The sequence below is a fragment of the Onychostruthus taczanowskii genome, unplaced genomic scaffold (assembly GCF_017590055.1).
Source record: "Onychostruthus taczanowskii isolate IOZ18803 unplaced genomic scaffold, ASM1759005v1 scaffold4, whole genome shotgun sequence".
NCBI lineage: Eukaryota > Metazoa > Chordata > Aves > Passeriformes > Passeridae > Onychostruthus > Onychostruthus taczanowskii.
Window position 1 is genome coordinate 491,980 of NW_024501459.1, and position 27,730 is coordinate 519,709.

A 27,730-nucleotide genomic window follows, 5' to 3' on the forward strand; every position below is an offset into this window, starting at 1 on the left:
TTTATTTAATTGACAGGATGACTGATCCAGTGGGTAAAAAAAGAAGCAGCACATACAATACAGGTTGACCTTAAAAGGACTTTAAACATAGTCTCAGATGACACAGAAGTACCCAAAGGAAATACAGACATAGGGAAATTAGTAAAAGAACAACATTGAAAATGAATAATGACATTTTTAGAAGTTTGCTGTTGATTTAGGAGAAGGACATCTGTTGGGATTCTTGAAAGCTATCCTAAATTAGACACTGCACTATTTCTCATAGTGACTTAATGGAAGCAATAGAGTGAATACATCCAATTTGTAGGTGGTACAAAGGTTGAAATAGTTGTGGAAAGGAGTGCTTGGAGAGCAGTTTCTAAATAAAAGTAGCTTAGCAGCAATGGTAGTAATTGATGTCCAAATGATCTGAAATCAATTACAGGAAATTCAGTAATTATAAGTGAAAAGTGCTGTAGCAAGGAAGCAAATAGTCAAATAAAAGATGGGAGCATAATTGGATGGATAGAAATATTTTAAAAGAGGACCTAGCAGTTGCAGTGAACCACAAACTAATTGAAGTCAGCAATACAATTGTTAGATTGCATTTGACCCTGGAACATCATGTGGAAAGCCATTAAAACTCATTCCCCAGAGGACGAGACATCTGCCTAGAGGTTTGCTTGCAGTTTAGGGCAGCAGTAAGGGAGTAGATATGCTAGCATATCTGGAGTCCAGAGGACACCCAAACATGAGAAAAACAGAGAAAATGTCACTCATGAGAAAATGCTGGAAGATTAAAGTTTGCTTAACCAACTGAAAAGGAAAGGACCATGGTATCAGTTGCTCGGTGAGAAATCCTTGCTTGCTTGTCTCTCCACATAACTGTGTGGCCTCTGGAGCATAGGAGAGGGGAGCTTGTGGTTGGTGGAGGGCACACTGTTAGAAAGCAAGGCCCAAAATCTGCCATGGCCTTCGGTCTCCCACTGTGGCAACATACTTATCTGTACTTTTAGAAGTGAAAGGTGCATTTTGGGCTGAAGTGGCAAACCCTGTACCCTGTGAATGCATTTTCCTTCTGTAACTGGGAAGAAAACGTGTGGAAAACATCCTTCTAGATGGCATGGCACATGTTTTTCTGCATGGATTTTGCCCCAGTGGAAGTGCAACACATACAAGTTGCAGGCTGGTGGGAAGAGAAATGTAAAACAAACATTTTTTTCTTGCTGTACAGTACAGCATTTCATTCAGCTGTCTTACAAATTTATTATGAATCAATAGGCTTGAGTTCTTAGGACAACCTTTGGTCCCATCCTCTTCAGAACCCTACTGCCAACCTTGCCCTCCCAAAAGGAGGGGAATTAGTCAAATCTCACTTCATTTAATTCCTTCTTTGTCCCAGTATTGAAGGTTTTGAAGATTACCAGGCACCACATTTGTGCAACATTACCTGCCTACACACACATACAGACCCATACACCCCTGGATGCCCAAGTTCATCCATGCTTTTGCACCCATGAGGTGCCAAACAAAACAAAAAAAAAGTGATTAATTTTTAAAAAGAAGAAAGTAAAATATAATTTTGTTTTGCTTTGTTGTTTCTTAAAAACAAAAACAAAAAAAAAAAAAAAAAAAAAAAACAAAACAAAAAAAAAAAAGCTGCAGCATGAAGGAAAAGAACATTTTCAATGTTTCTCATTTTTAGCCAGTGGTACCTTGTTAACATGGATATTTAAGTGTTGGCAAAGAGGCAGTTACTGCAATCCATTAAATACTGTAATTAGGAAAAAACTGTGTTTGGTGAACTATATATTATTTTAAATCAACAGAAGAACAGTACTTCTGAAAATTAAACTGCTGTATCCCATCACTGCATCCAAATAAACGCCTTTCCACAGATTATTGAAACCATCTTACAGTTAATGTGGAGAAAAGCAATTTAGCTGTTATGGTAAAGCTTTCCCGGCTCAAAAGCAGCATTTGAGACCATGTTTATCTCGGACTCCATCTGGAAAATACACAAGCCTTCATCTCTCCACTTGAGAGAGAAACACATTTTGTTTGTCATTTCTGTAGTGGAGGCTTTAAATAGTTTGCTTTTGGAGAACAGGAGGAAAAACTCATAATTCCTGATTTTGCATTTCCTGACGTTTTCTAGACTTCCTTTAGAGCCTCTATTGTTTTTATTCAGTTCAGAGCACTCAAATGAGCTTCTCCAAACTCTGTTCTATAATGAATTTCAGACATCACTGTTTACCCTCTTCTTAGTTTTCCTGTCTTATTAACTAGCTCTCCTTCCAAGAATACTGAAGTAGAGCAGAGCAAACTGCTGGCTAGGGCTGCTCCAGCTTTCTTGAAAGGCAAAGGGTAAGTTAAAGAGAGAGTATGTTCTTAACTTGCACTAACACAGCTAAACCGAAACATTTTCCTCTATTCCTCCCATTTTTAATGTATTCTATATACATCTTTCCTGAGAAAATTGTGATAAGCAATTAACCCAGTGAGCTAAGTAAGGCATGTTTAAATATATGTATGTACACCTGGATGCATACGGTCTTAATCAGACACTTCCAAGCAAATTCAGCTTGTGAATTCAGTGTGTCAATCATGTATGTTACATATCTATATTAATGTTTGTGTGCAATATATAGTATAGTAAACCAAATAATGTTGACCTCATAATTTGCTGTATTTTGTAATAAATGCTACTGTACAGCTCCAGAGCTTCAGTTCCTGGCCTGATCTGGCATCTCACTGATTTCTGAGGCTAGCTCTGTCATCAAGTCACCATCCTAAATCACTAAATCACTACCATCCTAAATCACTAAATACTAAACATATAATTACAATAATAACAAAATAATTTCTACACTTGGCGTGTTCTTTCGTTTAGATTTTTTTTTCTAAGAACACTGAAGTATTCATTCCTAGATTCCATTTCACAATCTTACTTGCTCCTGCTCTCTCTGTTTGTGTCTGTCTGGCTCACACCCTGCCCTGTTTCAGGTTACAGTACAGCCTCGATGTTGCAGACAGGCTGGCTGATGAACACGTGCTCATCGGGGTCTATGTCAACATGCTGCAGAGCAGCCCCGCACGGTTAGTGCAGGTTTGGCACCTTTGGGGGGCCCAGCAGAGGGACCTTGCTCAGCCAAATGCTCTCACTGCTTCCTCCTGGCCACGAGCTGGAGCAGCTCTTCATGAGCACTAACCTGAAGTGAATGTGTATCAATATGGGGTATGTCCTCCCAAAGTTGATGGACTGTGGCAATGGCTGCTATTCTCTCTACTGAGGCTTGCAAGGTATTGCCAAGTATTGCAAATAATTGCTTAGTTAAGAATGGCTATGCAAATTGCTTGGCATACTCAGCTCTAGGCAGTGCAGGACTTGGTGGTGGTACAGAAATCTTCACACAACAATGATTAAACAAGCCCATGTTTTCAAAGTATTCATTTTTGAGATCATATATAATTTGTAGCTTCGCCTTTCTTAAAAGTTAGCAACTGTAATAGTACCTAAATAATTAAATCATGATAATAATTTTCTTACAACCTAGTGAGAGAGATTAATTTTGATTTTTACATATGTCAGGCATTGCTTTTAAATCTCCCTGATTTCTGCATTGTTTGAATCTTGTATACAAATTTTCCCTTCTTTCATTTAGACTCGGGTTTTAAATGGGTGTCTTGAACATAATTCATTGTTTCTGCTGGAGTGATTATAGAGCTTTGTCTCCTAAACCCACCAGCTGTCCTGGCACTTGAGATGCTGGCATTGCAGCCCGCCTTGCCAGGGAAGGGAAAAGCTGCCTCACCTCTCCAAGTGCAACAGAATTCCACAGACTTTGCAGCCCTGTACCAGCAAAGTGCTGACCAGTATATGGCCCTAGAAAATGTGGTGCTGAGCAGAAAACTGTACAGTGTTTCTACCAAAACTATGATCAGGAGGTTTATTTTGCTCATAGCAAACCCTTCAGTTTCCTGTGCTGCCACTGGAGAATATTTCCTGGGTTAGAACATAGTCTCCATTTACTCCAGTATGTACGAGTCAATAAGCAACTTCATTTAGGAGAGTGAATGCAATGGCTTTCTGCAGTCTTAAAAAATTCACTTCTGCAGGTAGCTCTGTTGAAAATGGAAGTAGTTTGTCATGTCCAGTGGATAAAAAAGTCTGCCTCCATTGTCCTGGATCTGCTTCTCTACTCTGTAGCCCACTGGAATGTGCCAGTGGTGTAGGGTTGAAAAGGCAAACTAGGTTTTAGTGAGGAAAATGAAAACCATTTATCCTAAACAAAAACATTTTCAAGGGGAATTTCATTCCTGAAGAAGCACTTCCAGAAATCAGGCTTATTGAGGAATATTGACATGTGGCTGTGAAAGCTGGCTCTTGGGGGCATGTGTGTGACCAGCCATTGCCCATCCATGACTGAGGATAGGAATATGCTGCCACTCAGTCTGGTGTGACAGGGAGAAAGAAATGTGGCCCTGAGTACCATTAGTGACTTACTTGATATGGTTGTTTAGGAGGGGAGTGAAGAATGGACATGGTGGTGGTAGACTGGTTTGCCAGGCATAGCATTTTGGATGCTGTGTCTAGGATTAATTTAGCTTCAGTGAGGGCTACCAGTTCCTCCTGAGACCTCTTTGTAGGTGCCTTGCCTCATCTGTACTGTTTTCGTCCTCCAAAATTTATTCTTTATATTCCAAGCTGTTCCCTCAAAGCTTTGAGCCAACCTCACCAAGTCATAGCACCTTTGTTTCCAAATATACATATACAAATCATATGCCATGATATTCAACATTTGTTTGGTTTTGAGAAATGAATGGGGGAGTGACTGACAACAACCTTAATTGTTTAAACAATTGATGCAAAGCATAGTACATAACATTTGATTACTGACACTAAATCACTGCAGTCACAGCACCCTCAATGAGAAACAATCTCAGTTATTTGTATCATTAGATTTTGACAGAAACATAACCTAGGGGGACAGTAGTCTTAGTCAAGCATCAGACCACACTGCATTGCCATTTTCTGCTTTGTTGGACTGAGACTGCAAGTAGAGAAATAGAATGGTTACATTTTGGTAAAAAACAAGAACAAAATCTTGCCATCCTAGAACTCCTGTGTGAAGCCAGTTTTCAGAGGAGTAGGTGAGACCTCTGCAGGAAGCTCAGCTGCTGCATCTCAAAGTCTGGAGTGGCATCTTCAGGCAAACCTGACCTCCTCCTGCCCATGCCTCAGAGTGGCTGGATGCAGTTTGCTCAAAACCCGCACACTTGTGCTAGGGTGGTGCTGAGTTCAAGTTATTTCACCCTGCATCTTAAGGAGGTTTGGTAACCTGAGTAAAGCATGCAGTTAACCAAAATGAGGTAGCTTCTGGTTTAGGGGAGGCTGCAGCTCGCCAGCTCTGTGGTTCAATCTGCTTGCAAAATACTGCCTGTACCTGCCCAGACATCAGGTAACTCCAGTGCTTCTGGCAGCCAGAGCTGAAAGGAGGCGTGATTGTAGCTGGACCTTTATCTGCAAGAAAAACCTGCAGAGATACTTTGTAAGCATCTATACATAAAATTGTCTGAAGAACTGCATAGGAACATTTAAAAACAAAACAAGATTTGGTTTTTTTTAGATACTGAGGTTAATTTATAGCTAATCAGTCTAATATAACCCAGTATAACTTTGTTTTTGTTTTAAGTGCAGCTAGTATTTATATTTTGGGGTTTGTGGGGTATTTTTAATTAATTTAATTAATTTTCACTGCTTATCTTTATTTTTCATCTCATTATTTGGTTCTACAAGTAAAAGTACAAGTTTTCCTTTCCTTCTACCACAGGCTAATAAGCTACTTGAGGGTTTTTTAGAAGCCAGTACTCCAGAGCAAATTAATAAACAAGAGGAAGAATTAATTCATTATTTATAGTAACTATATGGATAGAAAAATTAGCCCTTAGCCAGATGTTTTGAATAGTTTAATTGCAAAGTCCTTTTTAGTATTTAAAACCAATATTTGACACTTACTTTAGTTTATCTTTAGTGTCTGATTCTTAAAATGAATTTTTAACTGCAAATAGTTTCCATTTTTGTAAGATAGAGACTTTGCCTAGTTTTGAATAATAATTCCATATATTTCAGTCTTTTTCTTTTCAGGTATAGAAAAAAAATCAGACAGACTCAAAGTAGGAGGTTATTTTGGCTTCAAAGAGAGCTGATTTCTGGGGGTTTTATGTTATACTGCATAGTACTATGTGAATCCTATTTCTATAAAAAACATTTTAAAATGTTTTAAAATATTGTATATTTTAAATGTATTTGTATATTTAAAATATTATATAAAAGTGTTGGACTATATTTTAAAATGTTTTAAAATATTGTATATTTTAAATGTATTTGTATATTTAAAATATGTATATTTTAAAATGCTTATTAAAGGGGGTGTGCAGAACTCTAGGTGGGAAGGCTGGTTTAATGTTCCTTTGAAAGAGGAAAAACATTCAGAGACCAGTTGCTACAGAGGAAATGTGTAGACATTTAGCTCCGTTGAACAGAGTTTGTTTTTGTGATTATTCCCACATAGCTGAATGCTATAATATTTTGGTGGTAAAATCTCTATGATTCTAAAGTAAATGGCAAATTAACAATAGTAGAGGACTCAGATGATTTGTCTTGGTTTAAAATGTCTTAAAACCAAGCCAGTTTTGAAAGCGTGGCAGCTGAAAGTCCTCAGAGAACATTTGGTGTAATGCCGTTGTGCCTTTTTTTTTTTTTTTTTTTAAGCCCTAAGGCTTAAAAAGTCCTCAGAGAACATTTGGTGTATTGCCGTTGTGCCTTTTTTTTATTTTTTTTTTTAAGCCCTAAGGCTTAGAAACTGACCCTTTAATTTGTCTGTATTTTCCATAGCAAATTATTTATTCAGGAAGCGTTTGTAGAATAAGAGCATGTCATGGAGACTGCACTGATACTTCTCTTGCAAAAATTTCACAAGACTTTTCTAACCCATGGTGACACAATTGTAAAACCAGCAGGGAACATCCACATCAGTTATTGCCAGGTGCCTACTGCAGAACAGGCTGATCTGACATATCTGAAGCCTGAGAAATAGCAAAGATCCTCCAGAGTCACTCCTTTACTCATAAGTTGTAATATTTTTCATCCTTTGCATGCAGTTTTGAGATCCCTTTTTTTAATGGAGCTACCTTAGACCACAGAAGTCCTAATGTGCAGGTGCTAATATTGGATATTCACTCTACATCTGAATGGTGATAGGTGCCAGACCAATTATTGCTAATAATTATAAGATCTTTAAAGAAATGGTCACTAATCGAGAAGCAGTGATTTTTAGAAAAGAAGGAACAACAGCAGGATATTTGTATGCAAAATGTCCAGCTTCTCTCAAAAGGATATCTGAATTATTCCCCTGGGGTCCCAAATTCTGCACACAGGTTCATAATATTTTAAACCTTTTGTGTATGATTGTCTTACTCTATCACTGTATTTCTGGTTTTCTGTTAAATTGGTGAAGTAAAACAGAAGTGTGGTATATCTGAGAACTCTGAGACAAAAATTCTTGGTAGTTGAGGCTAATGCTGCTGTGCAAACTAATGTGCTTAATGGTCACATAGAATAGGTATATTCCAGAAGTCCATTTATCTTAGACATCGAAATTTAATTTTCAGGGCTTTGGTGTTAGTGACTTGCAGCACTCATAGACTAAATTTGACACTTTGCTACACCTACTTTATGGCATCCACCCATGCATAAATATATGTCAAAGGTATTAAATACAAGTAAGACTCAAAGGTATTGAATACAAATAAGACAAGTAAGCCGCCACTAATACAAGTGGCTTGGTTAATTCAGTAAAGCAGTTGGCTTAGGTGTTAGCTCACATCTCAGAACTCTGGTGTAGATTGGGTTATGCCAACAAGTGGAACCGTAAGACAAGTAAGCCACTAATACAAGTGGCTTGGTTAATTCAGTAAAGCAGTTGGCTTAGGTGTTAGCTCACATCTCAGAACTCTGGTGTAGATTGGGTTATGCCAACAAGTGGAACCATAATCCATTTTTCCAAGAAAATGAATGTGGCTGCACATTGCCATAAAAAGGAGAATTGATGCTGAATGCTTGCTGTTTTCACAACCATCTGTTAGTATGCCATGTTTTAGTCAGTATGGTAAAATTAAAAATTAATTAAACTGTCATAAAAGTAACCCTTATTATCCAGTTTACATAATGTTATGTGTCTGCAAGACTTGCTCGCCCCTTTCTTTCTGTGGGTGACATATTAGTACAGTAAGCATGAGTATGGAAGAAGTAGAACTGTATAAATTTAGAAAAATGCTTTAGCTTTGGTCTTTCCTGAAGATATATCAGTTACCCCACCAGAATCTCAGTAAATATAAAATTAGGCTGTTTGTGTAACGAAATAAACATAACCAAAACCAAAAAGTCAGTGGTCATCTGCCACCAGAAGTCTTACATGCAGTCTGCAGCACAAGTTTCATTTACACAGAACCTCTCTGTGTCTCAGTTTTCAGAGCTTTACTGTTTTTCTAAACTTCATGTTTGTGGTCTCACAGGTTATTATCACAATGAGAAAAATATGGTGTTTGTCTCTTTTCTCTTGCATCACTAAGCTGTAGCAAATCCACATGACACCCAGCTTTAGTTTCATGATCATTGAATATCAACCACTGCTCATCTTTCACATAAAACTTTTAAATCCCAGTGGATTTAATCAGGCCAAACAACACATGTGCACTGTAGTTCCCTGAAGGACATGGGGATATGAACTCACTGAAAAATTTTAGAGAAATATTTCTTTTAAATATATCAGTTCTTCAAAAGCAGAGCTTTTGGTACAAGTGCGGTTTTCCTCTGAAAGGCTTTTCAAGTTCAAGGTACAATTTCTGGGGGAAAAAAATCAGAATAAAATCCCATGCCCAGACTCTTCGTTTGCCAGCGACCAGTTACATGCCCAGAAGAGCCCCTGGGCAGGGAGGTTTGTTCCTGTTTCCCTTCAGCCAAAAACCATTATAGAGCAGCCAAAGGATAAGAAAAGAGGCCAGACTTGCCTGTGTCTGGGAAAGTCCACAGGCAGCCTTGTATTCCACGTGGCAATTCCACATTCCTCTCACTGCTTCTTAGGGACTTCATCTTTTTAATTCTTATGTATACTAAAAGTAATGCAGTATAGGATTCTAAAACCCAGGATTGTCCAGGGTCAACAAAGTCCTTTTCAGATTTCTGGTTTTGTTAATTTTTGATGTTTGTCTGCAAACTTCTTAATGTTTAAAAATATTGAAAGTTCTCACTATATTACCTTTTTCCTGCTCATCTGACTAAATAATAGCTTCCTTTTAAAATAAGAACAGTTGGAAAAGCATTGACCTGAGAGAAATATTTGCATTTTATATTCTTGGAGAAGAGAAAATAATAAGGTGCAGTATTTTAGAGGAATTCATCATATTTGCTGTTTAGTTTTTTAACTTGTTGATCACAGTCACATGACACTGTGAAGTCTTGCTCCCAAATAGCAAGAAATCAAGAATCAAAGAGAAAGCCTAATTATAAATTCCTAGGTCAATGATCCATGAGACCTTGGTAAGTGACTTGCAAAACTGTCCTAAACACTCTTTTCTGGTGAAAATACAACAAAGCTTCTAAAGTTTTTCTTGACAAACACCGAGGCTTCTGACCAAAAAGTAGTCTTCCAGCTGATATGACAAAGCTGAATTGTAAACTAGATGCTGACTGACGGTCCTAACCACCTCCTGACCCTTTTTATGCAGAGTAGTCTTCAAGCTGCATCCTGTGCAACTTTTACTATGGGCTACAGAGCGCTGCTGTTTTCTCCCTAAGGGAAGGCGCTGCCCAGCCCCTTAGTGCTGATCTTTCTAGGGAAATTCTCTCCCCCTTGCTCAATTAACATCAGCTGTTCCTAATTTGGTGACAGTTTGCTCCTTTGTTCTGACGTGTGGGGGTGTGAGGTGGTGGCTGGCTGAGGCAGAGGGCGTTTCTGCCATGTATAAACCTGTCTTCCCGTTTTCCCCTCCCCCTGAGCAGCGTCCTTGACAGTGCAAGTCGGCTGGATGAAGAACACAAGCTGATCGCCAGGTACGCAGCAAGGCTGGCAGCAGAAACTTCTTCATCAGTAAGTGTTTTAATTAAAGGAAGGTACTTTCCTTCTGTCATGTTCCAGGGGCTTGGCAAGATCAGGGAAATTACATCTGACAGTCTAATGATTAATGGATTATTTTTCCCTACTCTTTTCATCGAGGCTGTTATGCTTTAATAATAACACTTTTATGTGGTCCATTGAATCCAAAGAATCCACATACTAATGCATATAATCTATATACTAATGCAGTGGCATTTAAATAATTGCATCAAAGGGAGCCTGACATCTTGAACTCAGGAAAGACTATAGAATATTGCCTGGACTAGCTTTGGTTAAAGGTTAATGATTTACTGCATTGGAAAAATGGGGTGGTGAATCCATTTTACTCTCCAGCTCAAATATCACAGCCACTAGGGCCTTAAGTACTAAGGATATTAAAGAATGTTCTTCAGCAGGATGACTGTAATGACCCCCTACATTAGCCCTGGCTCCCATTTTCATTTCAGGGCAATGATTATTCTGCTCTCTGTGTCCAAAGATAGAAGGTGATGATAGGCTAAAACCTTACTAACAGCATTCAGGAACAAGAAAGAATGAAGCAGGAACCTTATCAAAGTATATAAAATCTTAAATGGTGCATAAAAGGTCAGCCTATCTACTTTTTTTTCAATCTCAGACCATTTGATAGAACAAGGGTCCATGAATGATGGTTAAGTGAAAAGCAGCAGGTCTGGAGTGCCCAGAAACATTTTCACACTGATATTTTCACACTGTGGGGTCAATTGAAAGGGTGAAATTGGGCACCACACATTGTGTAAAGACACTGAGTCACATTCAGACCACGTGAAGATGGGTCTGCTGCCCCATGCAGATGTCATGGAGATTTCACACTAACTGCAGCTGCCTGGGAGGAGAGGGGTGCTCCTGTTCTGCCAGTCTAGCCCAAATCAGTCATTTCCAGACATGTGACACAGTGTTTCAAGTTTAAGGCAACATGTAGATGACTGTCTTATTTCTGAAAGACAGTAATTCTTTATGGGAACATGAGTTCCCATTAATAATGTCTCTGGTTAAAAATCAGTCGACATTAGTTCCATATAACATGTGTCCTTGATGTAGGGAAAAACGGTGTAAGCAGAGCTGACTTGAAGGAAAATACTGAATTTTTCATTGCCATCTATGTTTGCTCTTTGAACAAAAGAGACCAGAAGGAAACGGGGAGGTTTCTATAAAGAGAAATCTTTACAACCAAAAGAGTGATGCCCAGTAGGGGCAGTGGACATTTTTAAAGCTTTGCTGATAGTCATTCTGGATTTTAAGGAATTGAATATATTGATAACAGTGGGCATTCAAGATAAAGATCCTGCTTTCTCCTGTATGGGTGATGACATCCACCAGTGTGTATCAGTTCTTTATGCACTGTTCTGCTTCCCTGTGGTTGATGTGTTAATGGGAAAATGTATCCACAGCAGAAAAGAGAGTAAGTGGTTACGGGGGGAAACATACTGTCCTTTTCCTACAGACAGTCCTAACCTTTGTTTGGCTATTGAAATAAATCTTTATTCTTTTTGAGGATTCATCTCCTGGCAGGGAAGATGCCTGACATCAAATAAAATAACACTCCAGAGTTACACTTCACAGGGCTTTTTATGGTGAGGAGCCCTCATATCACAGCAGTAACTCAGCAGAGTATTTTTAAATACTTGATTCTTTCAGGTGGAGTTAGAAATAAATAGGTATCTTTCATTGTTGTGAAACTTCTAAATGTCCTGCTCTGTGTTGTCATTGTTGCAATACTGAAATACAGGAGTGTGAACAAGGAAAACAGTGATTGATTGTTGCTGATGAACATGCAAAAAAGGCATAGTCCAATGAAGCTGTAGTGAGCACTGCATAGTTTGGTGAGAGACAAAATCTCATATCATTTTACTGGTGGAAAAAAAAGATTTTGCTGTACCTGAAGGACTGGGGAAAGAGGTTTCCTGAAGTATCATGAGAGCAGATAGGAAAACTTGGCCAAATGGGCCACACAGCCAGACTGAAAACAGAGCATGCTTTCAAACTGAAAGTAAAACCTTGCTTTCAAGAAGGTGAAGCGTCACTGCACTGGAAACACATCCTGTTCTTTCTGGAGGCAGACACTGGTTTTTGCTTCAGTGTGCTCCTCTTGTCTGTAGCATCAATATCAAGAGCCACATTACAGCAACTGCCTGCAGCAGTGTCATTGCCTTTTATGATTGGTTCAGAGGAAGCTGCTGGAAAAAGCAGTGACTGACAGGATGGTAAACACGGAGTCTTATTTACTCTAGCACTTACTCTGCTTTTACTAGCAATGGTTCCATACTGGTATGAGCACAACGTGAATGTTCTTTTTTTAGTGTAGGCAAGCTTGGTGCTGCACTTTCTGTAAACAGATTTCACAGAACAGATCAGTGTTGAACTCATGGTGCATGCTGGCTATTCCTCTTTCAATGCAGCCTTCTCTGTTTTCCAACAGCAGCCGAGTCAGCAGAGAGGTGCATCAGATATCTCCTTCACCATTGATGCCAACAAGCAGCAAAGGCAGCTGATTGCAGAGCTTGAAAATAAAAACCGGTAAGGATCCACTAAGTACCTGGTTTGGTTCAGGCCCATATGTTACATATGTGTTTGTTTCTTAGCATTTTTTTGCTACCTATATTTTTACTATGTGCACAGGCACATACATCTTCCCCTACAAAAAAACAGAGCACAGAAACATCCATAAAATAGGATAAAGGCTCTGAAGTCCATAGCCATACCATGTTTTCAGAAGTGTACTGTCCAATGACATGATATAATCATGGATACTTTACTGTTTGCAGCTGCTGTTTGTTAAGAGTTTTTTTAAGAAGTCTGTCCTGTTTCAAAACCGGATTAACTTTCTATTGGATTCTCAGTAGCACTATAACATGAAATGATAAAAGGATCAGTCACGCTTGTAATGTTATGCTCCCTTGCTTTTATTCAGGAAAAAGATGATTAAAGCTTTTCAGAACACAGCCTGCCTGGGAGAGGTTAGCAGGAAGATTAGCAGCAAGTTAGGCTGCTGATCAAATGAGACAGGAGGTGCAGATGTGACTGAGACTGAGAGAGAGTGTCCAGGAGAAATAGGCCAGCCGGCCCAAAAGAGGAGTGATGCCTGTTTGTTAACAGCAGAGAACCTGGCCCTGGCTACCAGACTGCCTGATGCCGTGAAATGTGTGGCAGCAGAGCTCTGCTTTTAGTGCTGGACCATAAAACAGAGGCTAGTCCAGACCAGATGGTTTCCTATTCCAAACTCTGCACTGCCTTCTGTCACCATGTAATGAGCACCACCAGCTCCAGTCCCGATTTGCCTTTCATAGTTTGAGGCTGCCTCCTGACAGTCTGCTTCCAGCACATTGTGAAGAAGAGACAAAATTCACAGAGGTTTCAACCTTCTGCTGTGAAGCTTTGTATTAGCCTTTTGACAGCACTCCAGGGCTCACAAGCCAGTCGTAGCAAGTCTTATTAAAGTGCTTTTCTGTAAATTGTCAGCTGCTCTCACATCTCTGCTTCCATTAAAAGCATTTTAAAGGGCTAAATATTTTCTCTGATACTCCACAATGTCCAGAAAGGTTACTTCAATTTTTTTTTAAGTTCATGAGGTGCTGGAAGTGTTCATGGTGAAGAATTAAAAGGGAGCAGTTCTGTCAAGCATGGAGCTATTTTATGTCTACCTGTATTTTTTGGGGGGTTTTGAAGAATGATTTCTCTTTATGACAAAATCCTAAAAGTTTATTCAGAAAATATCCAGAAGCCTCTCCCATTATTGAGAGCTTCTTTGGTTGGCTGCAAACAAGTCATTTTACTTACATCTTTGCTGATTAAAAGCTAAATACAGTCATACTTTTTCACCTCTTGCAATGTCCTGGGAGCTGCTTTTGTGGAAAATAACTTACTTATGGTCTTCTGTTTATTCTCCTCCCCAAGAGAAATCCTGCAGGAGATCCAGAGGCTGCGACTTGAGCATGAGCAAGCATCTCAGCCCACACCAGAGAAGGCCCAACAAAATCCCACTCTCCTTGCAGAGCTCCGGCTCCTGAGGTAAGCTCACAGCAACAAAACCTCTGGCCTTGACAGGGGCCAAACAGTCATTCTCAGTAAGAGAAGAAATAAAAGATAAGCCTGGCTTATGGCTTTGGAGGCTTTTTAAAGTAAATCAGCCAATATGTATTTTTTATCCATTTTTGGTGCAGTCTGTTGTCTTAGAAGTAATTAAGCTTATGCTTTAAACTGCGTGCATGAGAAATCTGATGTTACTCCTCTACATTAAATTAAGCATATGCATTAGTATTTGCAGAGTTAGGCCCTTAGGTCATTTGGAACAGGTCCCCACAGCCTGGTCCAAATACCATTAATTATATGGGAAAAAATGTTCAGAACAAAGCCTTTACAAAGATTTCTAGTTTATGCTAAAGAAAATAGAGAACTACATGAAAATACAGCCAGAATTAGATGTTAATCTTTGGAAATTTCCCCCATGTGTTGAACTCCAAGGAGAGGTCAGTTCTCTTCATGGTGCAAAACCAGGCTGCAGAATGATCCTCCTTGTCACGTGGGGAGTGAAGAGTAATGTCATCTGCAGCTGCTGAAGATTAGAGGATCCTTCCTTCAGTTATCCTGCCAAGCTAAAAATATTAATATGGATGTGACTGCATGTTAGTTACGACACTCTACATGGATTTGCTAATGTCCATGTGTATCACGTTGAAGAAGTACAATTGTCATTGGCCCAGATTCATAGGCTCCCTGGAAATCCTGAAGCTCATATTGTGAGAGCCAGACAGAGAATCCAATAAGAGCTATTCAAAATGCTCTATATGAATAGAGAAGAGAGTGTAAGCACTTTCTTTCCAGTGAAACAATGCTAGATTGCTCTGCCCCCTGACTAATGAACATTTTTTGCCACTTAGCCACTCCTCACACTAATATTTTAGTGGTCTGATGCATATCCAAAGGAAATTACTATAAGAAACTGTGCTAAATTTTTTTCTTTACAAATACTTGATAGTTTTATTATGGAGTTTTTCACACAAAAATATTTTTCTGATTCACAAATCATTACTTTAGCTTTCCAATCTAAATACAAATTAGCTTCTTAGTTTCTATGAGTGATTTTAATGTGTAATTACTTCTGGAGATGTACAGTGTGACATTGTGTGAGGCATATAACACTGTCATAAAAATGTGTACACTGTAAAATATACCAATTATGTAGCTCTTGTCCATCAAACTGAAAGTACATTTTCAGCAGGTTTAGGCAATCAACTTTCTATGTAGTTGACTAATAAAATTCATTACACTTTAAAAAAAAGAATGATTGTGCAGTGTTTGCAGGCTGATTACTTTGCTTTTCCCTCTTTTCAATTTTGATACACATATTAAAGCATAATCCCCTTATTTTAATTTCTTGGTATGTGATGTCCTTAGGGCAGTGATACTGAATTCCTCACCTATACCTTCCCTGATTTAATATGCAGAGTGAGAATCAGAAAATAACTTTTAATCTCTGGGTCTGAACTGCTTTGCATTCCTTCTGAAATGTTCACCACTTAAAAGGCAAATGTCTTGACTTCGGATTTACTGGGGAATTTTGATACCACCTCGAATTCCTGGACACTTAAGATGGTATAAGGCTGTTCTTATGTATAAAACAGCAGGACTCAGGGTAGCAGCCCTGATTTATGTCTGTTACCCTGCTGATTTTTCAGGCTTGAAGCATTTAAGGCTGTGGAGCAATTTAGTTCACATTGTATTAAGAAATGCTGGAATCTGTAAACAGTGTTGTGGGTACCTGTCCCACCATCTTTCACAAGCTGCTGTAGTGTGGCACTCACTGAAACAAGGTCCTGAACACAGCATTCCTTCACATTGCCAGTACTGTCTTGGAGACAGGTTGGAAAACCCCTTACTTCCAAGAATTTGCTCTGGAGTACAGCAGGAGAAAACCCTCAGAGGAGCAGTCTGTACAGTGCACACTGCTTAGCTCCTCTGTCCCTGTGGAATGGATCTAAAGCCCAGCAGAGCTCTGTGCTAGGACCTGCCACTTTGAATTACACAGACCTTATTTTCATTAAATAATAAACTCTGCTGCCTTTGTACAGTTCATAGCATTTCCAACCATTACCTGTCTCAAAAAGAAAAGCCAACACAGGCATTCTATAGTGGGAAATAGATCAATCCTTCAGAAGAGTAAATGCAACCTGGCAGTGTTACTATATGATCCTATTATATAGGTGAGGGATAGCACACATGAGCAGTCCTGTAGAAATCAATGTTGACTATATATGTAGTTGCTCACTTACAGTGAAGGCTCAAAATCAGAGTTTCATATTGCCCTAAATACAGGAAATCTACTTAAGTCTTGTTGGTTCCAGTGCTTTTCCATTTACAATTAAATTGTCATATTTTGTAGGTAGTACAAGGCTAACAACAGTGTTCGTATGTTATTTGCAATGCAGTAGAATATAAAATACATGTATATTTTTCAGTAGTAATATTAATTATATCATAACTTCCATAATGCAACAATTTTATTTTGTTTGTAGGTGGAAACTTGCCACAATTTAGTGGTTTAACATGTGCATGTGCTGTTCCACCATCCTGTGCAGTGGAGCTGTGCAGAATCAAAGCTGTTCAGATTTATGGGAGCACAGAGAGACTGTCACACTTGGAGTGGCTCAGTATTCCCAGTGTCACGCAACCAGCACTGGACTCCAAGTGCAAAGAGCTAATTTCAAGCACTTATATCTGTACTATGTGATAGTCTTCCTGTTGCTTTCAGAGAAAAAAAAAATAGAAACAAAACCAGATTACTGTGGGTTTTTGTCTGAATTTCTGAGCTCTCTTAGCTTCTCTCATATCTCACTGTGTTCAGTGCCCCTGCTGTAATTTCCTGTCCTTCAGGGCATGGCTTTAATTTCTCCTGACAGCTAGTGAGGTTATTGACTAGAGTTCCAAAGCTAAAATTGCCAGGCATTTGCACAAGGGAGTATAACAGAAGCTTGTTTGAACCTCATTTGTTCTTTGAAGAAGGGTCTGTGTCAGTGTCTGTCTTTTCCCTAATCACTATTCAGTCCTATGAGGATTCCCAGTGAGCGGGAACTCCCTAGCCATCATGTAGCCACATTTCTAAATCCTGTGCTGAATTCGTACTGTGTGTTTGCTTTCCTGTGGTCTGTAGGCATGTGTCCCCATAGTGAGGCTGGCAAAATGATGCAGTTAGAAGCTGCTGCTGCTGTGAGGGGTAAGCTCTGATCAGGTCTCCTTGTTTCTCAGACAGCGGAAGGATGAGCTGGAACAGAGGATGTCTGCTCTCCAGGAAAGCCGAAGGGAGCTGATGGTTCAGTTAGAAGGCCTCATGAAACTGCTGAAGGTAAGGAACTCCACCTGGTACTACCAAGGAAAACAAAAGTAAAGCAAGAGGGAGGATATGTAACCACAGAATTCTGCAGAACCTGACTGTTTCTACCCACAAAATTTGGCTGCGTTTCCCTCCCTTTTTGTGTTTTACCTTGGTCTTTTAATTCAGGGGTTTCAGATGATGTTGTTTCCGTAGCAGCACTGCATCATCATTGTCACCTGCTGCTAGGAGGAGTAAAAAAAAGAAAAGAAACTGACACATAAAACAAGTTAACTGTTAGCTGTAAAGGAAAAAAATACCTCAGCACTGTACGCTGTTATTCACTGCAGCTGACAGTATAGAATCACTAGGCTAGTTCCTTTAACTTTGCTCTGAAGTTAGTTTCTTGAATTTATTCAGTTGCTGGTTCTGTCGGATGAGTCATTTGACAACCACGCCTACCTTTCTCAGCTCAGAGGTGCTTTCCTTACATCATTTGTTTCATTTTCATGGATACAGAAGCAGGCCCTTGTTAAACAGATGAAACGTGTCTCAACAGAGGAGCTCAGTTAAGAACCAAGATATCAAAAAGCATGTCCATTTTTAAAGACAGGCTAGGGTGAGATGGAAGATGTGTTTTTATTAGCAGCCTTGTTTTACATGATGTGCTTCAGGACAGATGATGCCACAAATTCACATTGGAAGAAAGCTCCCCGAGTAGCACAGGAATCTGTTTTGTTGTGGTCTATGGCAGCTCAAGTGAGTTCATGGAAGTTCAGTGCAACTTGGGTCAAATATGGCTCAGATAAGAGCAGAAGGAATTTCACTGAAATCCATTTAGCAACATGCCTCCATTTAGATGCAGCATGCATCCATGTAGATCCATTTGCATCGAAGGATGAGTTTGTCACTTGCCCCTCCTCAGACACAGGCTTTGCAGCCACAATGCACGAATTGGTGACACCTCAGCAGTAGAACCCACTGAAGAGCCAGCAGGATTTTGGGAGCTCGAAGTAGGCAGGATACTTTTTGTTCTACCCATGAAATGCCACAGTGCCACAACCAGCAGTGAAGACTGCTGGCTGTTAGTCACTGCCTGGATAAAGAAAATTTGGGGTAGGAAAGACAGCAGCTTTCTGCACACTTTGCACTATTCTGGTGTTTGAAAGTATGCAGAGGTGGGACCTTAACTTGGTCTCATATCTTCAACTATCTTGATTGCACCTTTAACCCTGTGCTCCAAATTTGGCTCTGTTTTTTGTTCTTTGCTTACATCTCATGTGCTGATTGTCTTTTTCTTTAGGAAGAAGAATTGAAACAGGTAGCAAGTTACCTTCTCTTTGGATGCCTCACTAACTCCTAAATGTGATTGTGTTCCTGTGATTTGTGTTACTTCCTTTGCTTGAGAAGTGTGTGTGTGTGTACTTTTGACCAAAATTAATATTTTGCAGTTCTTTCCTGCATTAGTGTCTTGAAGCAATTTTCACAATGAAACATCTTAGCACTCTAGAAACTGAGTCATGGCTACAGGGAATCTTCCTCACTCCTCTAAATTAAAACACGTAAGGTGTAGAAACCGCACCTCAAATGTAGCGACACCAACCTACAATATGAATTAAACAGATAACATTTTGAAAACATAATGAGAAATTTTGTACTTTCAAGAAAAATATAACTGAGCTTAAATTAGACAAGGGCAGTGAATTTGAAAGCTCATGTTATCCAGAAAGGTCAGGGCATATTGTGCACATCTTTAAAAGTTGGCACTGATGCTAATAGCCCCATGAGTCTCCAGGGAAATAAATGTTTTCTGCAGCCTAGATCAAAACAGAGGAAGTATTTACATTAATAATAGTAAATTTTGGAAGATTTAATTGTTTCTGAGCTTTTCAGTATTGTAATGGATCTTGGAAATAGATTAGGCTTTAAAAAAAGGCACTTTTCAGATAGCAGTCTGATTTATGAGTTCAATAAAAGTGTTTCACTTTAACAAAACACACTTCCTCCTGCTTTCATCAGCAGAAGCGCAGTCACAAGTCTGATGTGTTGTGTCTGTGATACAGCATGCAGAGTTTGTAGGTAATGCTCATCTTCGTAAAACCAACATTTGGCTAATTTTTGTAGACTTGCACTTAAAAAACCAAATCTGACCAAATACCATCTCTATGTAAGGGCTGTCTTTTTTTATTCTGAAGTTCTGTTCACAAAAGAGAAGCTTCCAGTGTGACAGAAGTTACCTTATCATATAAAATGTTCACTGGACAGTGTAAGTGAAAGCTCATTTTCAGGCTGCTATGAGGTATTTTTATGGCTTTTTTTCTTTCCAAGAGTAATAGCCTCACTGAATACCAGGTGATGATGCTAAAGAATTACTCTCACCATTTCCATTTAATGATCCCCATTATGCTATGCCATTTCATGATCTGTTGAGAGAAACAGGATTAAATTAATTTCTGGAGGAATTCAATTGGAATGAGCAGCCTGGCAATTCATCTAATGCTTATGAATTATCTATTTCTCCATTGCCCTTCCTTGAGAAAGGGTAATGAGTTCTTCACATCCCTGTCGTTTGATGAGGCTGTGCGATCTCCCCATATGTCATCCCAGTTCAGTCCCAGCAGAGGGAGCAATGGGCTAAAACTCCTGTAAAGCCGGTTTTCATTTCAAGCATTTTATACTAAGCATGCATGACACTGGATAGTGGGGAAATTTTCCTGTCTAGCAAGAGTTTACTTAAAAGCTGTAGCAATTTGACTAGGGTTGGTGAATTAAATAAAATACCTGAAAATATTCCTGGGAGGCATGAGAACACTGATAGCTGCAACCAAGTACTACACAAAAGCTGAAGCCATCCAAATATCCATGGTGGCTGTGGTAGCTCCCCTTTCAGCATGCTTTAATCCTTAGCGGGTAGAGCTGTCAAGGTTTGAGAGCAATTCAGTGCTTGTCTTCTCTGCTGGCCTTACCAAGAAGTTAAGACTGGCTGTCGTAGCAGATTTCAGACTATTAGGGCCAGGTTTGAAAACCGCAATTGTCCTGATAGCCACTAAGCAGGAGTCCAATCCTAATACCACTTCATTCCCACAAACCTGGGCTGAGATGGATCTAAATGAGTAAAATAATTTGAGTTTTTACCTCTCTGAAATCAGGCATTCTCTAATATCCTCCCATTTTAACTTGCTGTTCATCAGTTCTGTCTCATACTGCCCAAATAGTATGAAAAGTGAGGAGATTTTTCCTGGACAAGGAACTCCGAATGCTTCATCTTCCTGTGCTTCCCAGACATTCTGTGTTTATCATAAACACAAGATCCCAGTCGTAGCTTCAGAGCAGACAGAATGTAAGCCCTGGGTGTGCAGCACTTTCCGCATCTCTTAAGGGAAAATTCCAGCCCAGAAGTACTGGCGGGCATCTGTTATTTTTAGTAAATAAAATGCCTATTCTGAAGTTCATTCCTGAATATGGCTTGATGGCAGGAAGCAAATTTTGTCCATTTTTTTCCTCATCTTTGAAAGTTCCCACTGTTGTTGGTGTTCCCAGAACAGAGATCAAAGGCAAAAGGGAGCTAAGGAAAAAGGCAAGGGAAAAAGGGCACTTTCAGAGTGCTGAGAACCAAAAATTCCTCAGCAAATGTGTTTGAGTGAGGATGAAATGTGCTCTGTCAGGGCATGAAAGAAGAAAGCTGGAGATCCTGGGTGCCCTGCCTGATGTGCAGGGGTTATGGCTAACAAGGACCTTGGAGCATCTCCAAGTTGCTCTGGGCCCTTCCTCCAGAGGTCTAAATACCTCCATTTCTGCTGGAGCTGGTATAGATGATTCTAGAAACAGGAGAGCATCTGGCCTTTATATATTCAATTTGCCTTTTCCATTCATCATGTAAATGTTCCAAAACCAATAATTAAAGAAATTATAAGTATTAAATCCTCCACTCTTCCATCAGTAATGTGCTTATTTCTCATAAAATTAATTTACCCTTGATGGCTTTCAGGTGATAATGTCTCTTAGAAAGGGGTGATAGGATAAAAGGACAAATAGCTTCGTATTCTGATACATTATTTATGGTCCAGGTCAGGAATGTGTAAAAGTCTCAAGAATGCTGCACTCAACCTGCAATGGCCTGCACTTGTCTTTCTTAGAACGTATTTGCCAAACATAATCAGAGCTGCAGTGGCAACCAATACCATAATCAAAATAAATGCCAAGGGAAGAGTTAAAAAATCCTCCTGTATTTTTAAAATAAATCTAAGATAAGGGAAACACCACCTCCCCAGTCACTTTTGACTGAAAACAACCAGGAGCTTGTGTTGCAGTTCCCCTTTAAAAGCATTCAAGCCACCTCCATCCTTTGCATCTGCTAAACATTGGGTTCCAAAAGCTATGTGCAGTTTGATGTGGGTTCCAGCATTAATTTTTTCTTACATGGATGCACATTCCCAGGACTTTGAAACAGAGGGTGAGAAGAGTGCTCTGTCTCTTGATATGATTCACCTAGCTGCATTAGTAAAAATTGCAATTTTTTTAAAGTCTGCTTGAATTTCAGCTAAGTGATCCTAACTGTGAGGTGTTAACAGCATGACATTTATATGACCGGTGTTAAAACATTTTCACTTCCAGCAGCTGAACCCATAGCAGGAATTTATATTGCCCTATCCCCACAGTGTTTTGGGAGTGTCTGAATATGTGGAGCAGATAATTTAATAGTGGCTTAAATCGTTCTCTAGCTCCAAATAAAAAGCAGAAATGTGTGTTATTTATCGCGAGTGTCAGACTTTATGTGACTGAGAGGTTGCATGTACCATGAACTTGTCCTGCAGGCAGGCGGAGGGCAGGGCTGTGCTCCGCTCTTGTGGCAGGGCTCTGCTGAAAGGGGCTGCTCCAGTCCCTTGCCCAGGCTGAAAGCCAGGCTGGTGCCAGCAGTTTTCCCCTTCTCACAGCCAGAATGGGTTACGGCTTAGCAGACACGCATGTGAACTGGGGGAGTGAGAGGGGAGAGGGCAGAGAGCTCTGTAGTGTGGTCTTTATTAACTTGGAATATTTTTAATTTAGCTGCCTGACATTTTCCCATGCTTGGAGGAAGTCAGATCTTGACTCATATTTTCCTACTTACTGTTTCTCTACACAGAAGCCTTGCTGTCAACTAACAACTGACTTCGGTTTATTTTTTCTAGCAAAATTAACACTACCCAACTGATCTACAAAGAGCACGATGCCTTTAAGCTGAGGGATGGGTGACCAGGACAGCAGGCAGGCTCTTGCAAAGCCCCTGTTTAACCCCTTGATTGTTTTGCAGACGCAGGGGGCAGGCTCCCCACGCTCCTCGCCCAGCCACACCATCAGCCGGCCTATTCCCATGCCCATCAGGTCTGCCTCTGCCTGCTCCACCCCGACCCACGCACCTCAGGACTCTCTGACCGGGGTGGGAGGAGATGTGCAGGAAGCCTTTGCACAAAGTAAGTCTCATTAGCAGCTTGTCTGAGGCACCTGGAGACTGAGGAATCATTATTTCTTGTGGTTACTGACTTTGTGTACTTGAGCTTCTGAGTTGCATGCAATGAAGCAAAACAAAACAAAAAATATCTGTGACAGCTGCATTTTGCCATTGAAAATTGACTTTGTCAGCCATTAAAGCAAGATGTCAAAGCAAGCAGGTAAGCAGAAACTGGACAATGATGCCAATTAATGGAGCTTGGGGTAAGAAGGAACTTTGATGCAAGAGGGTGAGAATAGTTATCACTGCTCTGTTAACCAGAAAAAATGCTATTGACCTCAGCAGGTGTTGTCAGTGTGTTTTAAATAAAGACTGTGCTAGAAGTAAATGATACAATCATAGAATTAGTTTAGGTGGAAAGGGCTTTTGTAAGTGACTGTGTCCTTCTGCCCCAAGAAAGAGGGCTTCAAAGTGAGATCAAGCCATTCAGGACCTTTACCAGCTGAGTTCTGGATAGCTCCTGTCACTCATTTTCTCTGTTGCAGTGTTTCACCATCCTTATTGTGTAAATTCCTTGTCCTTCTGCCTGATTGGAACATCCCTTGATGCAACTTGTGACTGTTGTCCCTTGTCTTTTTGCTTTGGGCCTGAGAAGGGTCCAGTTAGACTAGAAAGGAATCAAGTCTGAAAGTCTAGGTGAACCCTTTCCTTGTGTTTCCAGAAAACTGTCATCGCCTTCCCACTCTTTTTTGAAATAAGAATACATTGTAAAGTGTTTTGAGTGTCATAGGCCACTAATGTAAATTATTATGTTGAATGACACAGAAAGTGAGTAGTCCATGTTATCTAAATGAATAAATGTTCCTTATTTTTTTAATCTGCTCTCTCTAAAATATTTGCATGATTGCAATTCTACGATCTGAATAAGTTTTTTCCCTCTTTCCCCAGCACAAATTAAACATAAATTTAAATGTAAGCTCAGAAGTTCCTCTGCTACAGTGGAGGCGTGCTTTTTCTCAGGAGCCCAGTTCAGCCCTCTCATGCACCCTTCCCCTTGATTTTCCTGTGAATTGTGTCTTTGTGTGTATTTTTGGACAAGGTTGAATCTGTAATGCAGTCAAGAACTTTCTTCTAAAGCACTGGTTAATTCAAGTATTGAACATAGGCATAATTCCTGGTCCCAACAGAATGGGTTGCTGCTAATCTCATTTTCTGTGGCAAAAGAAAAGCAGGCAATATGTTTTCCTTTTTTTCTGCTATGAGAAAAATCAAGACAGGCAAAAAGCAAAAATATGGAGCCCTAGCTCCTATGCTGTTATGGGACAGCTTCTTCTAGAGTTAAGAGTAAGATAAATAATATAGTGGCCACAATAAAATATCCATAAACAATGCTAAGTCTCCCTCAGGCAAATGCATTTTAAGTGTAAAAATGTGTTCTGTTCAAGATGAAAAGCAATATAAGAAGTTATGTGATCACATTTTAAAACTGCTGCGTTTGAAAAAAATAAATACCTTCAACATTATTTACTGTGATAGGAAGCTCTAGATAGGAAGGTCAAACCCAAAGAACTTGAAGCCAGCATTCTGTCACATCTTGACATACAACTTTGTGAGGGGGGTTGGGCTGATATTTTATGGCTCCATTCTCTGCTGCACCAACAGAGATCTGCCTATATACACATAATGCAGACAAGCCGTGGTTAAAGGACATTTTCTCTTCATTTTTTCCATTTCTCTTTCACAGCATTTGCAATAGTTCAGAGGCACAAATTTGGGAAGACTTTAGAGAGAGAGTGGTTGTCTGTGTGTGTGTAAGAGAGAGTTTAACTACTGTAATTTACATTCCAGTAACTATTTGCTAATGGATACATTAAAAAAAAAACTCTTTGAAATTTGAGAAATTTTTTTTAATGTATTGGTTTGCATTCAGCGAGTTTAAAAAAATCTACAGTAGCCAATTCCTGTAATTATTCCATTTGGAAGACTAGTGACTCTGTGGAATATATTGATTATTCGGCTATTCAACAATAGTATCTGTGTTTGGAATTTGAGGGAGTTAAGCACACGTTACCCACAGACCCCTCCTAAGGAAGGAGTATTCTGCAGCTCACAAGAATCTCTCATGATTGATGTTTATGGGAATATTGCCAGGTTCAGCAGGGAAACACTTCTAGATGCATTATTAGAAAGAGTTTAAAAGCAGCCTGGGGCTGTTTAGAGAGGCAGTAGTGCTTCCTTTATTAAAAAAAGCAAGGGGGGGCTGGGGGGGGAGAGAGAGACAGAGACAGTAAATTATAGAATATACAAGAAAGTCCTTGAGCTACAGGAGAGGCTGAGAGGGAGCAGAGAAGAGAAATCCATATAGTCTTGATGAGGGATGGGGTCAAGTGTGTTTCTTCAACATTTGCCATAATTATCTGGCAAATATCTGGCAATAATGGTGTCATTAAACTGAGCTGTGGGAACTTAGAGAAAACACTTCATTTCTTCCCTCCTCCCCCACAGGCACTGTAAATGAGTTCACGCTGGATTTAATCTTCCAGGCCTGGTCTGCTGGTGTCACCACACAAATGCAAGCTTGATGGCAATGAATAATCTCCACATATCTGGCATTGTGATTAAATGAAGCATGAGGATAGGCTTCAGCTTTTGCATACAGCATAAGTAAATGAGGCCATTCTGCAGAGAACTCTTCTGCACGTGCCCCTCGCAAGGACTTTGGTACCCTGAATTATCACAATGACAGCTTTCAGCGGGGTCAAAACTGCTTTCAACAGTAAGACATATGTTGTGTGAATAATAGTAACATGTGCTTTGTCCATCTCTTGCTTCAGGTGCAAGACGAAACTTAAGAAATGATTTGCTGGTGGCAGCAGATTCAATCACCAACACCATGTCTTCTTTGGTAAAAGAACTAAATTCTGGTGAGTGAGGCTTACAAGCGGGAATAGTCACCACAGTGACAATTTCATGTTTGTATGAAAAAAGTGGGTGGTAGGAAAATTTGTGTCTTCAAATCTTTTTATGCTTTTGTTAAAAAAATCCCTAAGTAACAGCTTCTGGAACTCAGCAGTTCTAAAGCCATGGATGTAGAGGTGCAGATGGATACAGTGAAAAATTTGTCTGTGATTCCACATGGAGTGGGATTTCACTCTTTAGAAATTAGAGTTAGCATAGATCATACAGGACCTGTTGTAAAATGCAGTCTGTAGTATTATCTATCATGAAAATATCCTACTTAATAACTGAGATAAGCAAAAGTTTCAGTATTTGGTCCAAGAAGAAAACTATAAGCTTTGCCTATATAAGTAAAATAATATGCTTTTAATCACTATGAGGAGGTGGCATTCTCGGTTGGAAAGGCAAAGAAGTGCTTAAAGAAATAGACACTTTGTGTACTTTTGTGGAAGTTAAATGGGACGTTTTGCTTCACAGAAGTGGGCAGCGAGACCGAGAGCAATGTGGATTCTGAGTTTGGCCGGGCTCATTTTGATGATCTGGTTCCATCCCCCACGTCTGAGAAGGCTTTCCTGGCGCAGATCCACGCCCGGAAGCCTGGGTACATCCACAGCGCTGCTGCCACCGGCTCCATCCGCAGTGACATGTGGGTACCTGCCTGACACCTCTTCCTGATCTCATTCTTCTTCCTCTGAAAACAGAGTGCAGCACACAGTATTTCCTCTCCCTCTCAATTGTTTGGGAAAAAAAAAAAAAAAGAGCATACATCCAAGTGAGGACTGCTTCATGGTTACATAGTATTGGGCTCTGTAAACAATAAAGCCTCGAACTTAGGACTCCCTCGGGACTGAGCTGTCTCACATCCAGCCTGGAACACTCCGGCAGCATGGAGGCTATGGGACAGCAGTTTTCCCAAACCTGCCCTGCAGTCCTATTCCCTGTTTATCCAGACTAAGGGACCTGTTGGGGCTCACTGGAAAAGGAGAAATGTGTAAATGGAAGAGACAGAATGCTTTTCATTGACCTACTCAATTGATGAACAAATGGATTGCCTTTTACAACCTGATCCTTCTTTTCAGAGACAATAGGCATCTTTCTAGTTATTTTTAGTTCAGCCTCTTTGTATGAAGTTATTGAGAACTTTTGTTACTCATTTCCTTAGGGGAGTGCCTTCAGCAGAATATGCCCTTTGGTGTACTTAATGAGAGAGGGAAATAACAGAAATGTTCTCCACTGCCAAGAAAATACTAACTAGTGGAGCATGTGGTTAGACTAAAAGCATCCCACAGTCCTCATAGATTGCAATAAAGGGAAGTTTTATTGACTCTGAATGTCATTCATCTGAGGAGTCTATTTATTAATAATTGTCTTTAGGGTTACAGAAGATGGAGACCCTTATGTCAGAGCAGATGATGAAAATTACGAGAATGACTCTGTCCGCCAGCTGGAGAATGAACTGAAAATGGAGGAGTACCTGAAGCAGAAGCTGCAGGATGAGGCGTACCAGGTGGGAGAAGGACACCAACTGCCCATGTTTCTCCCTAAGTGAGAAAGGATGATGGCCCTTAGGTGCCCAGGGCCATCCAACCAGTCCTGGGCTCTGGGGTGTGACCTCTTCTGGGTTACCAGAGCAGCCACATTCCAAAAAGTGCTGTCACCCTTACACAGACACACATGCCTCCAGCCTTTGTGCATATCCAAGAAGACCACACTGTCTGAGGCACACAGCAGTGGTCCATAAGGGTACCAGGGAACCAGGTGGGACAGAACTGCCTCTGAGCTTGTTCTCTGCCCATGCGTACCAAGTCACTTAGAGCTCAGTTCCCACTGTTATAGGTGCTGGTTGGTGGTGTCAAGATGTCC

General features: G+C 40.1%; 1 protein-coding gene across 20 annotated transcripts in view; it reads left to right on the forward strand.

The window, feature by feature from the left end:
• Positions 1 to 27,730, forward strand: part of DTNA (dystrobrevin alpha) — a 221,049-nt gene that overhangs the window by 180,355 nt on the left and 12,964 nt on the right. For 8 of the 20 annotated variants that reach the window (XM_041412835.1, XM_041412833.1, XM_041412834.1 and 5 more), the window contains 11 exons: positions 2,269 to 2,346; positions 2,986 to 3,078; positions 10,043 to 10,130; positions 12,595 to 12,692; positions 14,070 to 14,183; positions 17,418 to 17,514; positions 18,785 to 18,802; positions 22,772 to 22,931; positions 25,744 to 25,833; positions 26,345 to 26,513; positions 27,242 to 27,374. In XM_041412835.1, the coding sequence (XP_041268769.1) occupies positions 2,269 to 2,346; positions 2,986 to 3,078; positions 10,043 to 10,130; positions 12,595 to 12,692; positions 14,070 to 14,183; positions 17,418 to 17,514; positions 18,785 to 18,802; positions 22,772 to 22,931; positions 25,744 to 25,833; positions 26,345 to 26,513; positions 27,242 to 27,374 (1,138 nt within the window). Of the gene's footprint in view, positions 1 to 2,247; positions 2,347 to 2,985; positions 3,079 to 10,042; positions 10,131 to 12,594; positions 12,693 to 14,069; positions 14,184 to 17,417; positions 17,515 to 18,784; positions 18,803 to 22,771; positions 22,932 to 25,743; positions 25,834 to 26,344; positions 26,514 to 27,241; positions 27,375 to 27,730 lie in introns of all 20 variants that reach the window. The other 12 variants (XM_041412843.1, XM_041412847.1, XM_041412845.1 and 9 more) reach the window with 4 other exon arrangements.